We start from the raw sequence: 25,226 nt of genomic DNA, 5'->3' as shown, positions 1-25,226 counted from the left end.
CCCTTTCATTTATTTATGATGATAAACTTGTTCTGAATTTCACACTCACCAGCTGGTTTTCGTATTTTCCCCGTATTTATTTTATGAGTAACTCTGTCTCTCAGATAAATCAAATAACATCTTCAGATAAATATTAAAGAAATAATGTAGCTACACCACTGGAAATGTAGGAGGAAAAGGGAAACTCCAGAGCTAACCTAGACCATGATGTACCCGAATGTGCTTGACAAATGTTTGTCGAACTTGTTCTTAAACATTTCAGTGGTACTTATTACATAACCTGAGCTATCTGAAATATCTGAGCTATCCCAAAAGTATCTGAGATAGCAAGGCTACCTAAATCTAGAGATGTGTAGCTGCAAACTAAGCCCATTATTTTCTGCCTGACATGCATCTTCTGTTAACAATAGATGTACACGTCTGTAGTCTGTTGTCATGCTCCTGGTAGTCATCTTTCCCAGATGAAATCATCCCTCAAGCTCCTCCTTATGTAATTTTAAAAAGCTTGTAACTTTTCCTGTTGCTGTTATCTGGATTTTTCAAGTATGGTGAAGCCCATTTTAAAGACATTATTTTAGCTTAAATCAGTATGAACTTTGTAGATTTTAAGACAGTTTACCATCTGCCTTTTGTTCCTTTATTTACTGCTGTATCTACAAAGACTGATGCACATGTCTAACTTCAGGGGTAGATTTATTTCTGTGGTTATCAGTGGTAAAATTAAGCATGTATGCAAATTTTGATTGGATTGTGGTCTCAAAATATAAATGTAGAAAAATAGAGAGGGAAAACAAAGGCAGATAACTTTGAAGCTCACTAGCCTTACTTTTCCAGCTGTTCATTCATAACTGAGTTCTGGAAATGTGGATCTTCCTTGTGACCTTCCTCTGCCCTGAAGTTTTACCTGAGCTCCTGGTTCAGTTAAAACCAAGGTAGCTCTTCCACATAATTTCTGAAACTAATCAACATTTTACAGATTATCACTAGCACCTTCGGAATCATGCAGAAATACATACGAAAATAGCACAAACACTTTTGCAACTGTGCAAACCAAACTGATATACAGGTTGAAGCTCAAGTTCTCTGTATGTGATAGAGATCTGTACAGCTGAATTGAGGAAAAACTGTAGTGGAACACTATGCAGTTACAGGGCACTGGTTATCTTCAACAAAAGTTGACACAAACTGCTTATGGAGCATATCCTGTCCAGAAGTTAAATCATTCTGCAATACATATAACATCCCTGGATCTTGTAATTTACAGGAACTGTTCATAAGGTTACTGTGTAAAACCACTGCTATTTGTGTGTCAATGCTGAAATGTTTTCCATGTATGTTACAGGATGATGAATGGTACTAAGAGAACTCCTCACAGAAAATACAGGGTTTTCCAACATATGGGAATGAATTAATGCCACTGAAAAAATAGCCCTAAATTCACCTTTTTAACGAAGGAGAAAGATGGGATAAATCCTTATGTGGGCCTTTTGCCAAACCAATGGGTGAAAGAGGGGAAACCTCAACTTTGGCTGCGTGCTTAATGGGTAAATTTATGTGATTTGAATTATACGAAATAATAGCTTAGTTCTATTCAAGTCTCATCCCAGACCCACCCCCCTTTTCCAGCCCTAGGGGAGGGAGCGTTAAATAATGGTCTTTGTAAACTGATGCTCATGCAGTAAGAGTTTGGAGAAGTGCTGCTTGTACAAGTTAACGCGGTCAGCGAAGAAAGAGCAACCAAGTAAAAAGCAGCTGCAGGAGCAAAGTGGACCTTTCTGAAATTAAAAGACATGTCTTTCTTCACGAGAGTTCTGGCCATGAAATGCAAGCAGACGCTTGAATCCGAGGGAACTTACTTCTACCATGCGTTTTTTGCCAGCAGGTTTCACCAGCTGCCCAGACTTTCCAGCAGCCAGTCTCTGGAGGTGCAGAATAACTCCCCAGCGGCGGCAGAGAACAAAGGCGAGGCGACGGTGGGGGGCTCGGGGCGCGCAGGGGAGCTGCTGGAGCCCGCCCCGCGCCGGCTTGGCAGGGTGAAGAGCCTGCACGAAATGCCCGGACCCAACACTCTCTACAATCTCTACGAGTTCTTCTGGAAGGACGGCTTCGGCCGCATCCATGAAATCCAGGTACATCTTACTCGGCTATTTAATGTTTTATTCACGCCGGGATTACTTAAACTTTTCCTCCTCTCCCCTTACAAAACGTTGTTTAAACGCCGGGTCAGCAACACCGCGGCTATTCATCGCCGCGTTCCCGCTGTTAGCCAGCAGCCGGGATCCAGAGGATCCCCCCATTCAATCTCCCCCTCCCGTAGCAGTGGGAGGGTTTAGTGGTTTTGTTTCGGTGAGGAGCCCGTGAGCTCGTTCTGTGAGCCATGCCGGCACCCCGCTCCCGGGACCCGCGTCCCCCGTGCGCGGGGCGCCTGAGCTCTCCCTTTTGATCTTGATGCCTATTTTGAACTCTTGGGAGGTGTCTTAAGACTTAAAAAGGGGAGGGGGGATATCAATCCATCTTTTTGAACTGGGTCGTTTCACAGACTTGCAGAGGGCTTATTTTTGGCGGGCAGAGCTGGGAAACATGGGCTTTCCTCGGACCGCAGCGCCCGCCCCGAAGGTGAGGCCGTGCCGGGCTGTTTCCACCCGGGACCGCCTCAGCCGCGCTGAGGCGCCGCCACCCGGGCAGTGTGCGGGGGGCTCCCGCCGCTTTCCTTCCTTCGGCTCAGCCCCTCTGCTGTTGGCAGAGACCATTTTGTTTCTCCAGCCCTCGCTTCTGCCCCGGCCTCCCTCTACATAAATACGCTTCGCATATATAGGTCCCCGGAGGGGGCGGTAGTTGCGGCTGTCCGCGCCGCTGTCCGCGCTGACCGGCCCACGGCTGCCCTCAGCGGGCGGCGGGCAGGCGGTTTGAAACCTCCCCCGGCTGGGGGGGGACGACACGCACAGCCGTGGCGGCCCGCGCTGCCCGCGCGCCCCCTCCCCCGGCGGCCCCATTGGCTCGCGGTGCTGGGGAGGGGAGGGCGGGAAGAGGGGCCCGATGGCGGGATGAGGGGAGGGCGGTGAGCGGCTCCTGTCACCTGGAGCATAGCGGCTCTGGAGTAGGCGGTGCGGTGGGAGACGGTGAAGTAAATGTGAACGGGGGTGGGGGTTGAGAACTGTTCTCTCCGGTTTGGGCACCGCCACCTCCGTGGTGGTCCGCGGGCCACGGCGTGTGGTGTGTACCCTCCCTCAGCCTCAGCCGGCGAAGGGAGAAGCACGGTTATCCGTGCCTGGGGCAGCAGGAGCTGGTGAAGCGGTATCCTTCCTCTGTACAGCATTTGCTCGGTGCTCGCATGTGTAACTGTCTTACCGTAAGGCTGTCTCTATCAAAAGATGAGTTTTTGGTTGCTTGGCCGAACATGTGGGTTTCATTCCGAAACAGTCACAGTGCATCTCCTGGGGCCCTTTCCCCGTGTAATCCAAGCGGTTCTGAAGTGAGCACGTGTGTTTGAGGGAGTAAAGCAGTGGTTCTTATCCTTACGCAGTTGTGGATCCATAAAGCTTTCCACTGGCAGTACTGATCTCTTGGGAATACCTCAAATGTGGCATTCATTATTTGCTTTTCTTAGTGACCTTTCACAGGTTGCTGGGAAGAGATTCACGGACAACCCCAAGAGGTTCACTACCTGAAAATCACCGAAATAAAATAAAGAGTGGGAAGTAAAAACAGAAAAGGGAAACCAAAGGGAACAGGACAGAACTTTAAATGATTGGAGGAACAAAACTTGAAAGTTAGGATTTATAAAGGACCTAAAAACACCAGAAGGGGGGGATGGGGTGGTGGAAGTTGCTTGGTTCTGTCTGTCTTTGTTGCATTTACTATTTAGATCTATAAAAACAAGTGTTAAGTTCCTCAGTGCATGTTGTGTTTGATGAAAGCTAAACCAGATTGCCAATGGTGAATTGCTCAGCTTAATTGCTTGCTAACCCAGGGACATGTAGATGAAACTTCCTGATAGCTAAAGCTTTCCGTTACTTTATGTTTCTTTTTTTCTCTACCTCTGTGGTGATATACAGAATTTAAGAGGCACTCAGCGTCATAACACAAAAACAAACAGACTAACCAAACTTCTCCAACTACTATTGCATTCAATTTCTTTCACTGTCAAAAAAGTGAAAATAATTCAAAATAGTAAAAGGAATATAAGACAAACTACATAGTATATGCTTTTCATTACCGCTAGCTGATATGAATATTTTCTTCTTTCATGAATATTATTCATAGAAGGAAGGCAGGAGGAGGAGGGATAAGGAGGAGTTTTAATATGATACGGATTTTTATTCTGTTTCAGATCTCAAAAATCACTTTACAAGTCATGGGTGCCCTGTTTGCGTACATGCTAGATGCAAATAGGCATTAACCGGATTAATAACAATCTGTTAAATTTAACAATACAGTGAACATCAGGAATGAATTAATCTGAACCCCTTTGGTAACCAGCGCAGCTACTTAAACGATGTCCTTTGGTGCATACAAATATTTGTATGCTATATGCAGAAGGGGTGGGGAGCTGAGCGCTTTTTCACAAAGGAGGTTCTGTTCTCAGTAACATGATTCCAGTTACTCCTGGCCAAAGCAGTAATGCCTACAGCAATTATGACAAAGGGAAAGTATTTTTAATTTGGTGGGGTTAGATCCCTTTTGTCTCATCAGTGCTATGCAAGTATAAAGGAAGGTGAGGGGGGAAGGTTTGGATGCTGGCAGTTTGAATTTATGATGTGTGAAAATGCCTGGTGTGAGAGTGGTATGTGAGACATTAAAGTGTAATATTTTTAAGTTTTGGAACAAGGGGAAGAAAACCTATGTTGTGATAGAAAATATGGAAGCGAAATTCCTGGCATTTTTTTAAATGTGAAGTTGATGCACTGAACATCATTCTGTTGAAAGCAAGAGATGCCCAAATACCTTGTCCTTGCCTTTTTCTGTTTTAAAATCAGTATTTCATTTATTTGATTGTAAGGCTTGACGCTTGGTCCGTTTTCTGTTGAAGTTCATCCTCACATGTAAACCTCACTGTTGGTGGAAAAAACAAGCTGCTCCATAAACAGCAAAATTTGTTGAACCTGTTTTTTTGTTCCTGGTGACCTGTATCCCCCTCACTCCACTGCCTTTTCCTTGCAGCACTGATCTCCCAACTCATTCTTTCCTTTAAAGACTCATGCTCTCAGGTTCAGTTTCAATATCTCTGAAGATACTTTGGGTTTTGGGTGTGCTTGTTCATACGTTGGTCTGCATGTGGTGTTCGATTAGCAGTGAAACAAGCAGAAATGATAACAGTTGAGTTCCTATTGTAGCATTTCCCTTGTCAGGGTGACTAATATGTGTGTCTCATTTGAATCCAGGTGCTGATTTTTGAAAATGGTAAGAATATAGTTGTAGAAGACCTTTAATTCTCTGTTAAACTTGACTGAAATTGGCCATTGTGCTCCAAAAGTAGTTAAGAGGAGACTGGCAGAGACCACAATTGCACAACTCTTATTTTATTTGGAAAATGGGCAGAAAGAGTTACATTTTATATAAGCACTTGGTACCATATGCTGAAGAGTGATTCATGTGTCTTAAATGCATCTCTGTAACCAAGACTGATTAAAAAATATTTCTTGTAAGTTAATCATGGGTCAATGCTAAACTTCCGCTAGTGTAACTGTACCAAACATCTTTGATTTATAATCAATGTAACTGCAAGCAGATGTCTTTGGATTAGATGCAGGTAATGTGTCAAAATTAAGCTTTGGTCGGTTTACCTTGTTTTGCTACTTTAACCTGCACTAAAGGCATTAAAATTTAAAGCTTTCTGAAATTCAAATTCCTGATAATATTTCTTTAGCAGCTCCTTTGCCGTTTTGGGGGGTTTTGCCCCAAAATGTTTATGTACCTCTAATCCAAGTGAACTCCTGGGAGTTGGGTGTTTCATTTCATTACCATATCAGAATGAAATTTATTTGAAATAATCAGTAAGATCTAATGGTACAGCGATAGCACAAATCTTGCTGGAAAACTTTTATTGTTTTTTTGGGTTTGGTTTTTTTTTTTTAAGACATAATTTAATGTTTTCAAATCCTTAATTGCCTGTTGCTTGCCTCCAGCTTGAATCATGCAACTTGTGGATCAGCCACTAAATAAACCTCACTGCAGGAATAAGACCTTAACTTTTTCTTCCTTTTGCAGAATTAACATATGTCTTTCTAAAGTTCACTGCTGATGACGCTGTCTCAAAATGCAGTTCTTCACTAGGCTGCTGTGCTATCATTGTCCTCAGTTAGGTGTGAGAAACTTATAAGTAGTTATTTGTAATGAACAAATTGGTAGACTAAGTATTTACAAAGGACATTAAAAGTAAATTATTATGCCTTTGTATTCTACTGTTCATTTCACCCTATTTACCTCCACATTTTTCATTTTCTCAGACATTCTTTCTAACCTGTTTGATCTGAAGGGATGTGTTTTTAGGTGCCCCTTTCATCTTCTTGGTATGTGGTTTCACTCACACTTGGTGCCTTACAGCTTTGAGTCTTTTCAGTCAGAGGTCCTGAGTGGTGTGACCTCTCTGTTTTCCTTGTGAATATTTCACAGTAATGCTTAGATGCTTTCTGCTGACATTCCAAACCATTCCTTGACTGGAAACCTGGTGATCAAGTTCTAGATGTCATAGATTGATTCACTGTATGACAAATTGTCAGTTTCCTTTTGTGATGTTTTTCCTTAGTAATGCTTTACTTCTGTTTCTCTGTTGGTGATATTGTAGCAAAAACACACTCAGGAATATGGAAAGATCTTCAAGTCTCACTTTGGTCCCCAGTTTGTTGTATCCATTGCAGATCGAGATATGGTTGCTCAAGTCCTCCGAGCAGAAGGCAGAGCACCACAAAGAGCTAACATGGAGTCCTGGCAGGAGTACAGAGACTTGCGAGGGAGAGCCACGGGACTTATTTCTGCGTAAGTGTTGCTACTCCTTCATTTTCTTTGTTTTCTTGTTAAAGTTTAGTGATTTTCTGAAGGACTGTATGGGTCATTTGGGAATTCAGGCTTTTCTGTGTGGGGAAATTTGTGTGTCTAGTGGAGGGAAGAGGGTAAGAATTTATAGTGAATTGTCTGTTCTGCTGTAAATATTCAAAGGGATGGTAACGATGTGTAGTTTGAATGTGGAGTAAGCTACCTTGCATAAAAGCGTTCTTGAGGAATGTGTATCAACTAGAGCTGTCTGAGCTGACTCACTTGCAAGCAGTATTGCAGAACAGGGCTTATTAACTTTGGCACAGCACTGTGCAAATGTGGTTTTATTGCTTCTAGACTGTTGCATCCAGTTGTCAGTGTGCTCTGTGAACTTGTTGGCTCAGGCTGGCGTTAGCTTTGTTGTTCATCAAAGTGCCCCCTCAGTAGATCAATGCAGAGGAGTCACTACGTGGTAAATTCACACTGTAGAGTATTCCCATGCAGATACTTTTGTACATGGCTGATTCTAGAAGTTTTCTGCCTGTAAAGTTTACATAAACTGGCAGTGCATGTGGGTGTGGTTAATTGCCACTGGGAACTACTCACCATCCCCACTGACTTAGGATGTTTGTTTAGAGGGAAACTAATTTCCGGAGTCATGGGCAGTCTGTTTCTTTACAGATGGCAAAAGGCATTATGTTTTGGACTGCAAATTCAAATCTTCAGTGCAGTTCAGAGTCGAACTAATGGTTCCTTGTTATTTTGTTACATGAGATCTTAAATCAAGAGAGTCAGAAAATGTCTGTTAAAGAGATGAAATTATTTTGCTGGTCAGTAAGTGCCTTGCAGCAGCATTGCTCTAGGTGAAAAAAAAAGGGGGGGGGAGAGGAATACGTGGCAATTTAAAATAAATGCATAAAAGGCAATAGCCTGTCTTCATAGAAAAGTATTTCTGGAACCAGTGTTCCCAGGTGCTCTGCTTATACAAAGTATGCAGATGCTGCAATTCAGATTTTAGTCTTCAGCACAAAGATTTCAATACATAGCTAAAGGATAATCTAGTTGTAAATTGTTTCCTTATAGCTAGGTCTGCTATCCTATTACTTTGTAGGTTTAGAATTAGGGTAACTGAAAGTGATGTATCAGTAATGGAACTTATGGTACTAGTTCAGGTCCTTGATTTGTCAAATCTGAATGAGATACCTGTCTTTTGTAATTAAGCACCAATTCTAGGTAAAAACTGAAGCCAGAGATTGACTTATACACGTATATACATGTTGTAACACTGAAATTTAATGAGGATATACCATAAATACAGCATAAAACTGTAGGAGCATAATACCAAATACACATTCTCATACTTTTCATTTCACCACTTGCTTTCATTTGACATGAAAACTCATAAATGATTTCGTTGAGGAGCTCTTACCCAGTTGATGCTTCTTAAGGAAAATCGTGTATGGACATTATTAATAATTTCTTCTAGGGAGGGGGAACAATGGCTAAAAATGAGAAGTGTACTGAGGCAAAAAATTCTGAAACCCAAAGATGTGGCTGTTTACTCTGAGGGAGTCAATGAAGTAATCACAGACTTAATTAAAAGAATCCGCACCCTCAGAAGTCAAGAGGACGATGGGCAAACAGTGACCAATGTTAACAACCTTTTCTTCAAGTATTCAATGGAAGGTAAGCCCAGGCTGTATAACATCTGTAAAGAAAATGGATGTAAAGCAGTGTGCTTATGGTTAAGCATTTCTGGCAAATGACTAGTGCCCCATTGTGATTCATCTGAAAAGGGAAGCTTGATACTCTGCTTTCAGATGTCTTCCTACTTAGTACAGAAGGTATCAGTAGAATTCCTTTGTAGACTCCAAAGAGATGATACCTTGTATTAAGAGGTAATTCCTGCGGAAGTGCTGGCATATAGGTAAAATGTGCAATCAAGGCCCTGAGCAGATTCAGTACTCTATTTCTGTATTAATTTCTCAAGAATAAGGGTGCTAAATTTCTAACTCCGTGACTTCTAAGACATGTTAATTTAACAACATACTAGCCAAATTCCAGGTGGAGAATCACTGTGTGATGTATCTAAATTCTTTTTATAGCTTAGTGTGGGAAAAGATACTGCTTTCGAATGCCTACACATGCCAAGTGTGGGATTGTTATGCTTGCTTTAAAATCATCTGCCACTGGCTACCATTAGTGAGGGAATGCTAAATGGAACTCCAGCCTGAGCTAGTATGGCATTTCCTGTGTTCTTACAGAAATCTTAATGGTGATTCTATTTCATGCATTCCTTTAACTGACTGCATACAACCTGATCTCGTTATACATAGCACATTTTAAAAACATAGGTACTGTGCTGACAGGCAGCTGAATAATTTGAGCTTTGTAAGAACTTCCCAATTGCTCACCTATGAAGATGCTGTATCAAATTGGTGGCTGCTTGTTTGGTAAACTAACATGAGTCTCTTCTACATTAATAATCCCAAAAAATGGCATTAAACTAAGATTTACCAACTTTATGGAATTTTAAACTCTGAGCTTACAGATTCACTTTAACTGATGGGTTGGTTTAAATTCTTTGCATTCTTTTAGCTTTTCATTTATAACTTGTGCCTGGCACACAGTTATTTCCTATATGAATTGTGGTTTTAATTAACTTACACTGTCAACTGTTCAGGGAACCAATGTGTAAGATTTTTTTGAAAGGACCATGTAAAGAGCGAAAGAATGCATAAGAGCTAGCAGTTGCTGAAAGAGGCACAAGAGAAATACAAGGCACAGAAAAATAATCTTCCCAGGGAGGAAAACTAGAGAAGGAAGAGTGGGTTGAAAATAGCTAGTTTTTAGAATATTTGCCTCTAAAGAAGAAATACAAAGCAAAGAACAGGGAAAAAGGAAATTTTCTTAAAATATGTATATGTATATATACTTGAAAATTTATGGAGAGTTTGATGGAAGGGGAAGATCAGAATAAACCATCATTATCTATTGTACCTGTTTTTAATAGAAAAAACAGAAAAAAGAGATTAGAGTTAATAGACCATTTATTCTAATTATCTAGTTAACAGTTATTCTAATATTTCTTGGAAAGATGAGGACAAACTATTAACTAATAAATTTAAAAGCACAACATTTATTTAAAACATTTGATTTGATGCAAATGGCTTTGAGAAATTATCTAAATGCCTTTTTAAATTTCCCAATTGCCTTACTGGATTTGATAAAAATCATTAAATAAGATTATTTTGATAAAAGGAATGCTTTTTATACCATACCAGGTGATATTTTCATTAATAAACTGGGTAATGTCATCTAGATTTTGCAAGTTGGGATGAAAAGTTGCTAGAAACCCAAGTTCAGGAAGTAATTAATAAATGGTACTGTCAAACTGAAAGAACATTTTGGCTTACTCTAGTAGGGCAGTTCCTGGCTGAGTTCTGTCTAGTATTTAATAATTTGGGTATGTTTATAAAACTGAGCTGAGAGATTGCAGGGACACTCATGGACAGCTAAGAATTAATAAAGGGAAGAGGTGGTCCAGAGTTGGGAAGAAGAAGAATAAATTACTGAAAATATATGTAAGTACTATTCTTTGGTGGGGGAAAATGGTATTTCTAGTAGGGATCACTGCAATACTGCAGAAAAAAAAAATCTGAGGAAATTACAGCAAGTCAGGAACAAGAAGTGAGTCAATACTGTCTCTTGCAGCAGTGTCACGCGCTTGCTGACTTTCAGGGTTACACGGAACATACTATGTGCAGTAAAATCACTGTCTAGAGTGCGAGCTCTTTATCCATTTGTGCGTACTCATTATTCATTTACTACCACCTTATGACAAAGAAAGGCATAGCCACTGCTAGAAACTTGAGGTATCACCACAGTTATCAGAAATGCCTTTGGAGTTGGGTGTCCTTGTGTGTTCAGAGGCCAACACGTCAGGCTCAGGATTTGTGGTGCAATGCATAACACAGCAAACATGCTGGAGGGCTGCTCTACTTCCGGTGGAATTCCTGGCTGTCTTCTCACATGGAGCATTGCTGACATAGCAACCACTGTCTCACTACAATGTTTAGCTGGGACTTTTTACTGTGTTTTAAATTTCTATTTTATCTGCTCCCAGCTGCAATAATCATAACTAAATATTTTTGGAAGGTGGTTCCATTATGTTAGAATTTTAATTCCTGAAATTATTAATATGTATCTATGCATGTGTATAGCAAATTCTTTGGTTTCATATGTGCAGGTGTGGCAACTATTCTGTATGAATGCCGGTTGGGCTGCCTGGAAGACAACGTCCCGCAGCAGACTGTTGAATATATTGAGGCTCTGGAGTTGATGTTTAGTATGTTTAAGACCACTATGTATGCAGGTGCTATTCCCAAATGGCTTCGTCCACTAATTCCAAAACCCTGGAGGGAGTTCTGCAGATCCTGGGATGGACTCTTCAAATTTAGTAAGATTTAGTAGTAGAAAAGTTCGGCTGTATTTCTGCAGGTTCTGTGTGTTTGGACAGGACTTGCTGCATTTCTTTTCTAAAATTCTAAGTAGACATTGCGGCAGAAGTAAGTTTCACATTAAACACAGACTGGCGAGAGGAACCATTTAAAAAACATACTCTATTGAAAAGAAAATTTACTAGTACACTTTAAGTATTCCTTATTTTACACTGCTGTTTCTTTGCTTGTCTTCATCTGTTTCAGCACCCAGTCCTTACTCCAGGTTTGAGTTCTTTGCCAAGACTTTATCTTAAGCCACTCAAATTTTAATGAGGGTAGTTTTGTTGACTTCAGCAAGTTTTCAGTCAGGCATTCTGGCAAATAATCACCACTAAAATTAACCAGAAAGTTAAAAAATTAGACTTTAGCAATTAATTATACTCTGTGAAGATTATGTATCTAACATACAAGCATATAAGTTGACATAGAAGTATACTGCTGTACTACAGTATGGATTTTTTTGTAAATAAAGCATTCCAGGCTACTTTATGAATCAGCTTTCATGTAAGTAAGAAGGACTTGTCTTTGCAATATTTGTTTTTCTTTTTTAATATTTTGGACATTCTTTCCCTCTCTAATGTTAGAAGCTGCATGCATTTTGAATTTTATTAGCACTATTCGTCTAGGTAGGTCTGTGTACGTCTTCTTGAGGGCAGATTCTTTAGTTTCTTAACCTTTAATACACATAGTATGCTTATTTTTTAATATGTATTGATCCGTACCTATAGTAGGCATTAGGGAACCCATGTAATGCTGAGATAAGTGTTTTTTCTGTGAACTGTGTACTCTTTTACGCTGCCACTTTTACAGTATTTCCCATGATAATGTACTCTTGTTCCCTTTTATGGGTTAAAAACAACGGCAGACTTCAGCTTTGTCCTAACAGCAACTGAAAAACTGTTCCTGAGGAATTTGTTCCATTTGAAACTTGTGATACTGTTTCGTTGTTGAATCCCTTTGTGAAAAAGGAATCGAATGGTGAAAATCACTGTATGTGATGTGTGTATTTGTGTAGGCTTCATAAAGGAATGTGTTAATTCTAGTTCATTTTTTGTAAGTTCATTCTGTGAGGCATTAAGTTTCTGAGGGCTTCTCCTCTTTTTAAAGCCCTTGTTTCACTGAAGGCGCTGTTTGTAATCACTGAAGTATAAATGGGACTGTGGGTGAACTTGTTCAAAATGTCATTCACTGATGTTTTTCAATTTTTGTTATTACTTGATGCTCCTCATCTTTGTCTTCAGTGTAATTCAGTTCTGTGGCTTCGACCTTCTGGTTGCGGCTAACATCTTGTAGCAGCTTCTGTGTGCTGAGTTACAGCATGCTCTGCAGAGTTCACCACTTCTAGCAGAGTCATCAGAAAACAAGCCAGGTGGGCAGAAAGACTTCACCTTGAGCTTCCTTCATTCCCTGTCAGAAGCTATAGTCTCTTGGGTCCTTTCTTTGCACTCAGCATTCTCGTGCTGTGAGCTACCTAGGTTCCTGTCAGCTCAGTCTTTCCTTACCATAAGCACCCACGGACCTCCACCACTACTCTATTATCTTTTTCCTGAGAAAACAGATTAATTGATTTTATTTTAATATGTAGTGTAGCATAAGGGAGAAATGTCATTACTGTTTGGAACTAGCAGAAAAATAAAAATGGAAGCTTAATTTATTTTTTTTTTTAATCTCAAAGGCCAGATCCATGTTGACAACAAATTGAAGGCTATTCAGTCTCAGCTAGATCGAGGAGAAGAAATGAATGGTGGGCTACTTACATACCTCCTAGTGAGTAAGGAACTTACTTTGGAAGAGATCTATGCCAATATGACTGAAATGCTTCTGGCAGGAGTGGACACAGTAAGCTTGTTATAATTTTTCTTGTGCACGGTTTTTTTAAAATCAGTACCATTTGCAGCTATCTTCAGGGGGGTTATGTTGTTTGTAAGGACAAAAATTTTGACACATTTAAGTCATGACATCTTTAAAGCAGTAGAAAATACAGCACTTCATAATCTCTCCGCTGGAATGAAATCAGTGTTTTGTTCCAGCTAGGAGCCCATCACTTTGAGTAGGTTCTGCAGTTTATTAAACAGATAAAGTAGCAATTGTCTTTACATTTGGCTTGAATTTCATACATTTTCTTGTACTAGTTTGAATATCGGGTTGGCATTTGTGCTTCTTTAGGTAGACCACAATAAAAAAGGCTGCTGAAAGTGTGAAAAAAAGATTGATCAGTAAACTCATGGGTAGAATTTGGTAAAGGATTTTCTTGCGTGGCTAGTGAAATCAATTGAGGCACACATTGTGGATTGGATCCTGGCTTCTGCTGAAGTTTATTAGGAGGTGGGTGTTATGCTAGCACTAATGTGAGTAAGGCATAAGTTTACTCTACCCATGCTTGCGCTGGCAGCACACGGTCAGACTGAAGCGAAGAGCTGTGGTAATGGAGCTCAGTATTAATGAGGCTAGCGTATGCAGTATGTTAACACCTAGTGAAGAGTTCTATGTGGCCATCTTTCCTCATTCTTCTGATTTGTCATCTAGAGTATTCGAAGAAACATTAAAGTTATATATGTGTATCTTCCCTTCCTCTCATTCCTGTCATCAGCGTAACTTAGTATTGACTGCAGCATGACAATCAGAAGAATGAGAAAGGATAAAAATGAGTTATTGTGTTGTATACGCAATGTCTACAGAGTTATTCAGAATATCAGTGAACACTGTTACTGTAAATGATTGTAACTGGACACATTTTTAAAATACATGAATTTGATGAAAGAGTTATGTAGGACTGTTTGATAGTCTTACAGTAGAAAAAATTCAAATTACTTAAAAAGTAAAGTAGCCTTAAAAAAAACCTCTCTGGATAATTGAAATCAGATTTTTTTAATTTAAGAAAGTTTGTAAGGTTTCTAAGGAAAACAAAAAAATCCACCCCAAAGTAGTACTTCTGAATTCCAAAATAAGAAGCATACGTAAAACTTATTTATGTGCTAGAGATTGTTTCATTGGTTAAATATCCCAAAGGGCTTATGAGTTTGGAGAGCTTTTTGATGTTTGGTTCTCCAGTAAAGCACAGTTATTCATCCCATTCATTTTCTAATATTTCAGACCATTAATTTTCCATTCTTAGTGTGTGACAGAGTTTTCATTAAACTAAGAGGACAAAGTTCAAGTTCATGCCAACAAATTTCCCTTTCCATTTGACTCAGCTTTCTCAGCCAGCAGCAATTTTTTTTTGTGAGAGAATGGTACTTCTGATTTCCTCATTTTCAAGTAAAAGACTGAAATTGAGGGAATCTTTTCCTCTACTGCTGTCACTTCAGTTCTCATGATAGAAACTGAAAGAGGTTTAGAGGATTATAAAAGCTTTCAACAAAATTGTAAGGCGGTTTTTGGCTACAAAGCCTTTTGGCAGTCCCTGGAACAGCGCTAATTTTTAAGAGGTTATGAAGGAGCTGGGAACCTGGGAAGAAACAGTGTTTATATCAGAGTTCTGTATACAGCTGGCACAATTGCCAGCTCCCCTGAGCTCTGAGAGGAATAGAACAGGGTTGCATGTTAGCAAGGGACACTCAATATTGCAAGAAGAAAAAAAGAAAGGTTCTGAGAATGATACTTCTGTCATTTGTTTGAAGACAAGATGCAATGAATTTGGATTCTAAATTTTTCTTAGATATAAGCCCAAAATAGGACATTTCAAGAAGTTGGGGTTTTTACCCATACATTGTTTATAACCTTAAGCTTTGTTGTGCTAATGAGTGAGAAGTTGAAAATAAATCAGTTTCACTTTCTACATAGGAAACTTTTTGTCTCTCTTCATTATACAAGTTGAAAAAAATACATTTAAAAATAATTCAAGAAAATTAGGGTAGAAGTTACAATTTTCCTGTCTTAAATGCTGCAAAAGCATGGAGCAGATCCTTCTGGAAACTGTGCTAAGGCACATGGAAAATGAGGAGGTGACAGCCAACATGGCTTCACTAAAAGCAAATTGTGTCTGACAAATTTGGTGGCCTTTTATGATGGGGTTACAGGATTGGTGGATAAGGGAAGAGCAGCTGACATCATCTGCCTGGACTTGTGCAGAGCGTTTGGCACTGTCCTTGTCTTTAAATTGGAGAGACATCAGTTTGACGGATGGACCACTCGGTGGATAAGGAATTGGCTGGATGGTCGTACTCAAAGAGTTATGGTCGACAGCTCAATGTCCAAGTGGAGACCAGTGTTGAGAGGTGTTCCTCAGGGGTTGGTATTGGGACCGGTGCCGTTCAACGTCTTTGTCAGCAACATCAACAGTAGGATTGAGTGCTCCCTCAGCAAGTTTGCTGATGACACTAAGCTGTGTGGTGCGATCAACACAGTGAAGGGAAGGGATGCTGTCAAGATCCAAAGGGATTTTGACAGGCTTGAGAGATGGGCCAGTGCAAACCTCCTGAAGTTCAACAAGGCCAAGTGCAAGGTCCTGCCACCTGGGTTGGGGCAATCCCAGGCACATATACAGGCTGGCGGAGACTGGATTGAGAGCAGCCCTGGGATGCTCATTGATTAGAAGCTCAACATAACCTGACAAATAGCACTTGCAGCCCGGAAAGCCAGCTGTATCCGGGGATTCATCAGAGGAGTGTGACCAGCAGGTCAAGGGAGGTAATTCTGCACCTCTACTCCATTCTCATGAGATCCTCACTGGAGAACTGCATCCATTTCTGGCCCCCAACATAAGAAAGATATGGATCTGTTGGAGCAAGTCCAGAGGAAGGCCATGAAGATGAGAGCTGAAGCACCTCTCCTATGAAGACGGGCTGAGAGAACTGGGCTTGTTCAGCCTGGAGAAGAGAAGGCTCTAGGCATACCTTATAGGAGCCTTCCCATACTTAAAGAGGGCCTACAGGAAAGCTGGAGAGGGGCTTTTTCCAAGGTCATGTAGTGATAGGACAAGGGGAACTGGCTTTAAACTGAAAGAGCGTAAATTTACATTAGATATTAGGAAGAAATTCTTCCACTCACTATGAGAGTGGTGAGGCACCGGAACAGGTTGCCCAGAGAAGTTATGGATGCCTCATCCCTGGCAGTGTTCAAGGCCAGGTTGGATGGGGCTTTGAGCAACCTGGTCTAGTGGAAGGTGTCCCTGCGTATGGCAGAGGGATTGGAACTAGATGATCTTTAAGGTTCCTTCCAACCCAAACCATTCTGTGATTCTATGAAGCTACTAAGAACAATATAGGTAAGGAACAGAATGACTGCATTGTCAGTTTGCCATAATCACTCAGGAACACTGAAAACACATTTTCATGGTAGATTTTCTGTCTTCAGTGATGGTTGTGGGGGAAACAGGATCAAGTAAGGCTGTTTGCTTGACCGTAATGTCTGGGTGGAACTGACAGTAGAAGCAAAGTGTCCCGAGTCTGTTTAGTATTTGAATGGGATAGCCCCTGAAATCCATGTAGCTTAAACAGAGGGAGTAATGGTTAAATGAATGGTAAATATTGGATCACTGTACTTATTTCCATGTTAGTACAGATGGAGTGCATGATCTCAGAATGTGTCCTAAACCACAAATGTGCATTGAAGTGCAATCTTTCCAGCTGAGGCGAAAGAGGATTAGATCATGAGTCCCTTTAATTCATCTTGTGCTCAGAGTTGAGCTGTCTCCTGCCTTGTGTTCCATTTCTTCCTTTGTACAAAATATTTTAAAATTATTTTCCACACCTCTCTTCTGGAGCCTGGATGATTATTAGCATCATTAATTATGAGGGGAGTGTATTTTAACATTTTGGGGCCACATTGAATATATAAGCTCCTCTTCAAGCTTCCTTAAGAAAGCTGCCAATAGGATGCTGAATTTTCATGAGGTAGAAAGTGCCAATTGTGGTGTAGCATTGCTTACCAAAGGATAAAGTATAATCTTAGTGATAATATTAAATCTGTTGTGTGAAGGCTAATAGGAGACCACCATATGCTTAAAAGGGGTTGGTAATATTCTGAGTAGTACTCTCTTGCTTCCTGTGAAATGTTTTTGCTGGGGAGAAAGGTGAAACATATTGAAAACTAACAGTTAACTTAATCCATTGCTGTTTAGAGTGTTCATGTAGTTTTGATTGCATTTGTTTTTTCTGTTCCTTTTTATATATCACTAGAAAAATATCAGTATGGATTGTTTTGATATGTGGGTGATGGAGGAGGGGTGGTGATGTCTGACAACGTCTCATTGAGTCCAGATATGACTCACTGCCAGTTTGTTTTATAACTTTAAATGTATGAAACACATAGTTGAAAACTGATTGTTTTTCTTGGCTTGAAGTTATTCTTAAACTAATCTTGTTGAACTTGATGATGGTGGTGATGTGTTTTCTTCCTTAGACTTCTTTTACTTTGTCCTGGGCAACGTACATGTTGGCAAAGCACCCCAAGGTTCAACAATGTGTTTATGAGGAAATAGTCAATAAGCTGGGGAAAGACCAAGTTCCTGTTGCTCATGATGTCCCAAAATTGCCTTTGATTAGAGCTGTGCTGAAAGAAACCTTGAGGTAAGTAGGTAGCAGACAACTACAACCATTAATTTAAAAAATTAATTCCATGTAGCTGTAGTGGATTTTGAGTCCATACTAACATTTGTATTTGGTTGCTGTTACTGCTGTTTGCTGCTTCTGCTTTTATTTATTGTATAAGTATTGTGTCCAAGGATGCCTAAGCAATGAGATATGATCGATTATATAATGTTTAATGGTTTTTAGTGTGATAGAAGTAGTATCACATATGTAGGACATGTCTGTTAAGGTAGGTAATTGAAAACTAGATTTTTGGCTTTTAAGGTATTAGTCTCTGTGAGGGCGTGTAAGAACCTCCTGCCCCACACTGGTACTTTGCAGTGCCGCTACAGTGTTTTTAAGCTTCTTGATTTAAATTGAAGGCATGTGACTTGTCTTTTTAATGTTTATACCAAATGTTCATAGTGAGGTGAGGGCAGTAAGAGGATTTTAGGGAAGGCATCAACAAGGCTTTTTCAGCTCCCAGTAGTGCTAAAACATCTCCAGCTTGACAAGTTGATTGCATTTTTTGTACGTGTAAAGAAAATATACAGACCAAACAGCTCAACCTCCAGTTACTACTAATAACTTTTCTCAGGTATTAATCACATGCTCAGAGATGATTCAAGGCTTTTGAATCTCCAAGGTGTTCTGTATTTTTGAAAAACCTTTTTGCTGTGAATGCATATTGATTCATAATGCATTTTTGCAGATGCAGATTGGAATCTAAACTTTTAAAGTTGTATTTAGATATTGCTTCTCATAAATATTTGTCTCTAGGTTATATCCAGTATTGCCAGGAAATGGAAGAGTGACCCAAAAAGACTTGATTGTTGGAGGATACTTGATACCTAAAGGGGTAGGTTCTATTGCAGTCCTCTCCAGAGAACACAGTTTATTTTTTGTGTATGAAATGTGATCTCTTACAGTATATATCCACTTAATTGATTTCAAAAGATTTCACCAAGCTAAAGCATTAAGAGGAAAATATTTCAATAATACCCATCTATATGACAAAAATGGATTTTATTAATGACTTGTTGGTGTTGGAATTTTTAGGTTTGTCCTCATGACTTGTTTTTGATATTCCTGAGGGCGTAGTCTGTTAACTTCTCTGTGCAATGTTACAATTTCTTTTAAAAAGCATCAATTTCATCATTCTTGTAGTGTTCTAATTCTTTGCCTGTTAATTCTCTTTGTAAAAAGAGTTTAATTTCCTTTTAAAATTATGAATCTTTTCTTTATACTATTATCATGGTTTAAATCCAGCAAAGATTACACAGAGATCATGGTAGAACTGTATGTCTCTCTTTTAAATGACAGCATTCCTGTCAGAGCAGCATAGCTTTAAAACAGTTAGGATTCTTAATTCTTAATATAGTTATTTAAATATTATTCTACACACATCCTCCTCCTCCTCCGCCTGCCCCCCAGTTTATTTGGAAACATCATCACATCAATCATTGCTGTTCTTTTTCCTGAGGCGGTGTGGGGGTTTGTCCTTCTCATCATCTGTTTTTTTTCCTTTTCCATTGTCTCGTTTCTTTCTTCTCCTTTTCTCCTATACTATCTGAGACAATTCCCAATACTTGTGACTTTTGTTCCCATCTCCTTCCCTACTGTATCTTCTCTAATATATCCACCAACATTTAAAACAATTTGAAGATTATTTCATTCAACCAGGTGAGAAAGTGATCTGATTTTCTAGGTATCCTTTTTTCTTCTAGAGTTACTCAAAGATACTTACTATTTATCACCTCATATTGCAGGAATTGCATTAATTACAAATACTTTTTTATTTCGTTGTATATATTGGAGTTAGCTAAGTATAAATATGATTTATTTCATCAGACGCAGCTGGCACTCTGTCATTATGCTACTTCATACAGTGAAGAAAATTTCTCAATGGCAAATGAGTTCCGACCTGAGCGCTGGCTGAGGAAAGACAACTTGGACAGAGTAGACAATTTTGGTTCCATCCCCTTTGGTTACGGCATTCGAAGTTGTATAGGAAAAAGAATTGCAGAGTTGGAAATTCATCTTGCACTGATTCAGGTTAGAACTATGTGACAGCATTACAAGAAGAAAAATATATTGATATGATTCTTTTCGATGTATGCCATTTCTGGATATCTTACAGTGCTCAAAAACTTTGCTTTGGAGTGTTGTTTAGTATATGCATCCTGCAAAGGATGCTTGAAATGCAGCATGCTAGTTAAACTACATTGCAGAATTAAAAATCCTTATAGTACAAATGAAGGTAAGATTGTTAAGAAATATAGATTCAATATAGAAGGTTTTTGTAAGCAAACTGGAAGTCTTTCTTAATGTATATTGCAATGGTCACCTGCTTAGTTTCAGTATTCTAGTTATGAAGAATTCGGTACTTGCAAATACATAAAGAAGTTTTTATATCTCTGTCCTGAGCACAGTGTAATGACAGATAGTAGAATTTTAGTATGTTCTGTGGTCTTCTGTCCTTTCTTGTTCTTTCTTCTAACCTTATTACCGCTTTGGATATACATAATTTACAGTTATATAAGTAGTTAGCGTATACTGATGTATATTGTTTTCCATTGCTTCATATCATAAAGAAAGCTTCCCAACAGCTGCCACATTTTTTGTTATTTAGAAGACACCATTTAATGCAAATACTGAGATCAGATAGATAGTGCAAAGATTGGGAAACTATTTGTAGTTGCTTATCTATAAAAATATTTAGGCCATTATATGTATTCAAAGCAAAGCTTGATTGAATTTACCTTAGAATTTCCTTAAGTAAACTCTTAGAGCAATCTCTGAACAATTAAGTGCCTGTCTTTTGGAACTCAGAGTGAGATAGCTCTCAGGGGGCTGCATAAAACAAACATACTTGCTACTTTTTCAAAAGGAGTATCGAGGAAGTAATAGTGAGCCTGCTTTTGTTTCCTGGAGAGAAACTAGAACAAAATAGCACACAACCTATTTACAAGCATCAAGGTACTTCAGGAAGTATTTTTCATGTCCTGTACATTGTTCTCTAAATTAATAAAATTTGTTCCAGATGGAAGTACCTATAAAATGCATGCACAACTGGTTGGAAAAAAGAAATAGCTGGAGGCAGCAGCTGTTGAAGTGGGAAAGCATTTTATTAAAATTCTGTAAGACTCTGTCCTGCATTTGATTTAGGTTGGTATTTTCATTAACAGTGGAAATGACGGATTAGAGAATGCTTTTAGTGTTTGCACAGGATACCAAGCTGACATGAATGAAGTTAAAATCAAAGGCTGTGAATACAGAATTATGAAAAAATGGAGAAATGTTCCGGAATCAACACAAAATTGTTCGCTAAGGAAAGTTGCAAGTTAATGCTTGTAGAAGAAATCAATTGCATAACCAAGAATTGCTGACCAACTGTCTGGGTAATTAGTACCAGAGAAACAGACTTGAGGAAAACAGTAAAAAATCTGTCAGCGATAATTATGCTAATTTTGACAAAGCAGTGTAATTCTTGGGTATATTAACAGTATTAGCAAGTATATTATATATGAGAAAGAGAAGTTAAATTACTCAGTCTTACCACACTGGCAAATCCTCAGCTAGATAATGATACACAACTGAACCTGTGTGCTGCGCTTTAAGGAAACATAGTCAAATTGGAGGAAGACAGAGAGAATAACAAAGATGAGAGGTTTGAAAAAGAGAAGAATGAGATGAAAATTTGATCAAAGACGTAACACTGGAAAGTTAGTTATATATAGGAAAACACATTGCTCATAATGCTTACTAGAAGAAAGGATAAGAGAAGATTGCTTAGTGTATAGGACAAAGTGATTGAGATTTAGGAAAAGTTGAGGATGTTACAGTATCTCCTTCTTGAAAGTTTAAAGATAGATAGCAGGTATTCTATGCTTAGCCTCAGTACGAGTGAGAGAGATCTCTTGAAGTTTCTTTTAGCCCATGATTTCTATGATTTGCAATTGATTCTCTCAGTTTTATTAAGTTTATGGAAATAGAGTTTTAATGTACGGAGAATCTGGATGATTGAATTATAGTGATTCTGCTCAGGAGAGGCTCTAATATTTGACTTTTTGAACTATAATTGTTTTACTTGGTGCACTGGACAGTTGCTGTCTCACGAGGTTTAAAGAGATCTTAGTTTCTTTGATAGCTCAGACTGTTTAATCTAGTGTGGAAATTCTTCAGAAAGGACTGGCTCAGTCCTCCCTCAATCAGAGGAGGAAGATTTTTAACCATAATCTTCACCTTCTAGCAACTATCTTTTCTTTCCTGTGTGGGAATCATAGCACTTAAACTCCACAGAATTCACAACAGAAATTTTGTGTATGACAGTCTGTTATGTTCTCTTTTCCAAAGTCTAATCTTCATCTGTCATTCTGCAGCTTTTGTAATATCTGTCCTGTTTATTTTCACAGTTGCTTCAGAATTTTGAGATCAAAATTTCTCCCAAAACTGAACCAGTTCATGCCAAAACTCATGGACTTTTGACTCCTGGAAACTCCATCAATGTGAGATTTTCTGACAGAAAGTGAAACTCCAGTGTTTTGGAAATACTTGTATGATTTTTATGGGAGCAGACTTGCATCTTATGGATGTTTAATCATACTTGTTCTATGGTTTGTAGGTATTTGGCAAAATGGTCAAGTATTATGTTCTGCCTTAGTACTAGCAGTACACAAGAGAAATTACCTCTTCTATAATAATTACACATATGAAAATATTTAGGGAAAAAATTCCTTCTTGCACTGGGTATCTGCCTTTACCTGGAAAGATTCCTAGTAGTAGCAACATATGCATTGAAAAAACCCCCCAAAATTCAGTCATATCATTCAGTGGGTTTGTTACACTGCTTTGTCATTAAAGTCAGCTACTTGGTGAGTCTATTTGAGAGCAAGAGGATTAGTATATAATATGTGAAAATTAGCTGAATTTATGAGTCTGTGTTTCCCTGTTTCTTGTCCTCCCATGTTTTTTAGAAGTTTCCACCTAACATTGAAATTCTGAGATCATTTCTCTCTTGTCCCTAAAAACATTTTCTCTGTGTGTATTAAGTTAATACAGTAATACGAAAAGTAAAGACAGAAAAAATATTCATGTCAATTTCCGCTTAGACTCAAAATACAGAACAATTAAAAATTTATCCAAACATAATCCCCATAAATGTTTCTATATAATTTAAAAAAAAACCAAAATCTTAAAGGCTGAAGTGTCACATTGTAGAGTTATGAATCCAGATGTTGTTCTCATCACCAAATAGCACAAGCCACTTTCACTGTTCTAGTTAATATTATGCCAAACCAAAATGTAAATAATAAAAATAAAGTAGTTGTTACATTTTTATCATTTAATTAAAATGCTGCTATTAACTATCTTCACAGTTCTTCAACAGTAAGAACTGGAAACTTCTCATTGTAGCATGCTGAACCCATAGGCAGGTGCACAGTTGCCTTCTCTAGGGTGGAAATGTGATAACTGAAGTATTTGGAGATTTTTTTCTTACCATGTACTGTCTTACTACGAAGAGTAAATACCTGAAAGGTTTTGGGTTTTTGTTGGTTTTTTTTTTTTTGGGTTTTTTTTTTTTCAATTATTTTATTTTTCCTATGACAACAAACAGAAAAGTCTCTCTTGCAGGGTACTTCAGTCTTCAGATAACTTTAGTGTCACTGCACTAACCTAACTTTCTCATTTTTGAGAGAAACCTTATACCTTGGGACCATATTATGCCTTGAACAACACTCAAACCTACATATCCTAATATGAAATTAGCTATAATTATGTATAGTTGACTGTTCACACATCAGGTTCTGACTGCTCTTTGTTAGGTAGTTTATGTACTGATACTCATAAACTTCTCAGCCATATGAAGAGTTCAAAAAAGTTGTGCAACTCAGTTTTTAACATGGCAACATTTTGCTTGCTCATCTAGCTGGAAGAAGTTGAAGACAGGTTACAAATTAAATAACACACTGTATTTTTAATGATGTACATGAAATTCCACATAGATAACTACTACAGTCCTATCATTGTAGTATTTTGGTTACTTTTTGTAGTGCCTTTTTAAGGTCTTGACAAAAGGAAAACAAAAAAATCTCCTTTGTATGGATCTCATGTATAAAATAATACCACTAAACAAAACTGATCTGATCTGTGAGAAGATTGAATGCTTACATGATGACATTAAAATGTTAATCCTATATTGAGCAAATATATGTACTATAAGAAAAGCAGCTGATCTATGGACAGCTTTTTCCTTTAATGAGTTTCCCTTTTGATGCTGTTTTCCAGGGCTTCACTTTATTCCTTATGTTTTTTCTCTCCCACTGTTATTTCCAATTGTCCCTGTCTTAAATAGAATGAAGAGAAGTTGTATTTGCCAGAGCCAGCTGACATCCCAAAGGAGATGTTTTGCAAAGGTCTGTTAAAAAGTCTGCAGATTGGCTATTTGATTCTATAACTCTGCCTGGTTTTGTTGACTTGGGGACCAAGGAGCCCAAGCCTTGAATCTGAACTTGGATTCTGTATGGTGCTCTCCTCGACATTGTCATAGCATCATTAGAAACACCAGCCATTGCTATGTTGTGGTACATTTGCTACTTGGTATCAGTCCCTAATTAATCACTGTAGAAGAGGGAAGAGGTATTCTAAAATGCTCTTTAAAGCATTTGAATCTTTTAATGAAAACAGAAAGCTTGTGATTTGTTTTAATAGAGCATCTACCCATGTAAGTTGTCTTTTATACATAATAAAATATTTATACAGAATTTACAGGTCCCGGTTCTTATTTCAATTGCTATTTATAATTGCATTTTTCTTTAGCATCTTAAAGTTTTTAACTTGTTGGATAGAACTGGAAGATTCACTGCTACATGAGGAATTAACTAGTTCAGCTAGAAAAGATAGGGATTCATACAAAAATTTAATGTGTGTAGTGATCTGGCTGATGGAGAGGTAATACTGTATTAAAAGTATTGTCATTCTGGAGGAAAGTTACTGGCAGACTTACCCAAGAAATACCCTAGGACTGACTCTAATGTAATGTTTTGATTAGTGATAATTACTTAACACATAGAAGACTATTAATGATAGAAAGAGTGAAGGCATAAAGTACAAACCAAACCCAACAGAACCCAGAATATAATAGAGATGGGATGGCATTTAATAGCAAAAGACATGTATGTAGGGAATAAAAAGAATTTATCTGAGGAGCTCACCAGCTGAAAATTGAATATGTAGAGGAAGA

The 25,226-nt window shown here is 38.6% G+C and overlaps 1 protein-coding gene across 4 annotated transcripts; it reads left to right on the top strand.

The window, feature by feature from the left end:
- The first annotated feature begins 1,790 nt into the window (after positions 1–1,790).
- On the top strand, positions 1,791–24,883 carry LOC115608327 (cytochrome P450 27C1). 4 transcript variants are annotated; one of them, XM_030487035.1, is made up of 11 exons: positions 2,006–2,129; positions 6,785–6,975; positions 8,459–8,658; positions 11,222–11,431; positions 13,150–13,313; positions 17,817–17,983; positions 18,764–18,842; positions 19,835–20,038; positions 22,399–22,491; positions 24,339–24,399; positions 24,803–24,883. In XM_030487035.1, exons 1-11 carry the CDS (start codon positions 2,052–2,054, stop codon positions 24,808–24,810), a joined length of 1,455 nt encoding a protein of 484 aa, XP_030342895.1. In that variant the 5' UTR covers positions 2,006–2,051; the 3' UTR covers positions 24,811–24,883. The 4 variants fall into 4 exon arrangements, with proteins under 4 accessions (XP_030342892.1, XP_030342895.1, XP_030342893.1 ...); XM_030487033.1 differs by lacking the exon at positions 24,803–24,883 and having other exon boundaries at positions 24,339–24,747; XM_030487036.1 differs by lacking the exon at positions 24,803–24,883 and having other exon boundaries at positions 2,063–2,129; positions 6,858–6,975; positions 24,339–24,747.
- Positions 24,884–25,226: the final 343 nt, after the last annotated feature.

Source organism: Strigops habroptila, chromosome 5 (assembly GCF_004027225.2).
Source record: "Strigops habroptila isolate Jane chromosome 5, bStrHab1.2.pri, whole genome shotgun sequence".
NCBI lineage: Eukaryota > Metazoa > Chordata > Aves > Psittaciformes > Psittacidae > Strigops > Strigops habroptila.
The sequence above is the reverse complement of the archived record's forward strand: the minus strand, read 5'-3'. Positions and strand labels throughout refer to the sequence as shown.

What these genes read in the sequence shown, in the direction of transcription:
- LOC115608327 (XM_030487032.1), top strand. Translation starts at nt 1,791, where the DNA reads ATGTCTTTCTTCACGAGAGTTCTGGCCATGAAATGCAAGCAGACGCTT. An exon ending in CTTCAAGTATTCAATGGAAG is followed by an intron (nt 8,659 to 11,221) that starts GTAAGCCCAGGC and finishes TCATATGTGCAG; the next exon opens with GTGTGGCAACTATTCTGTAT. An exon ending in GGATGGACTCTTCAAATTTA is followed by an intron (nt 11,432 to 13,149) that starts GTAAGATTTAGT and finishes TTAATCTCAAAG; the next exon opens with GCCAGATCCATGTTGACAAC.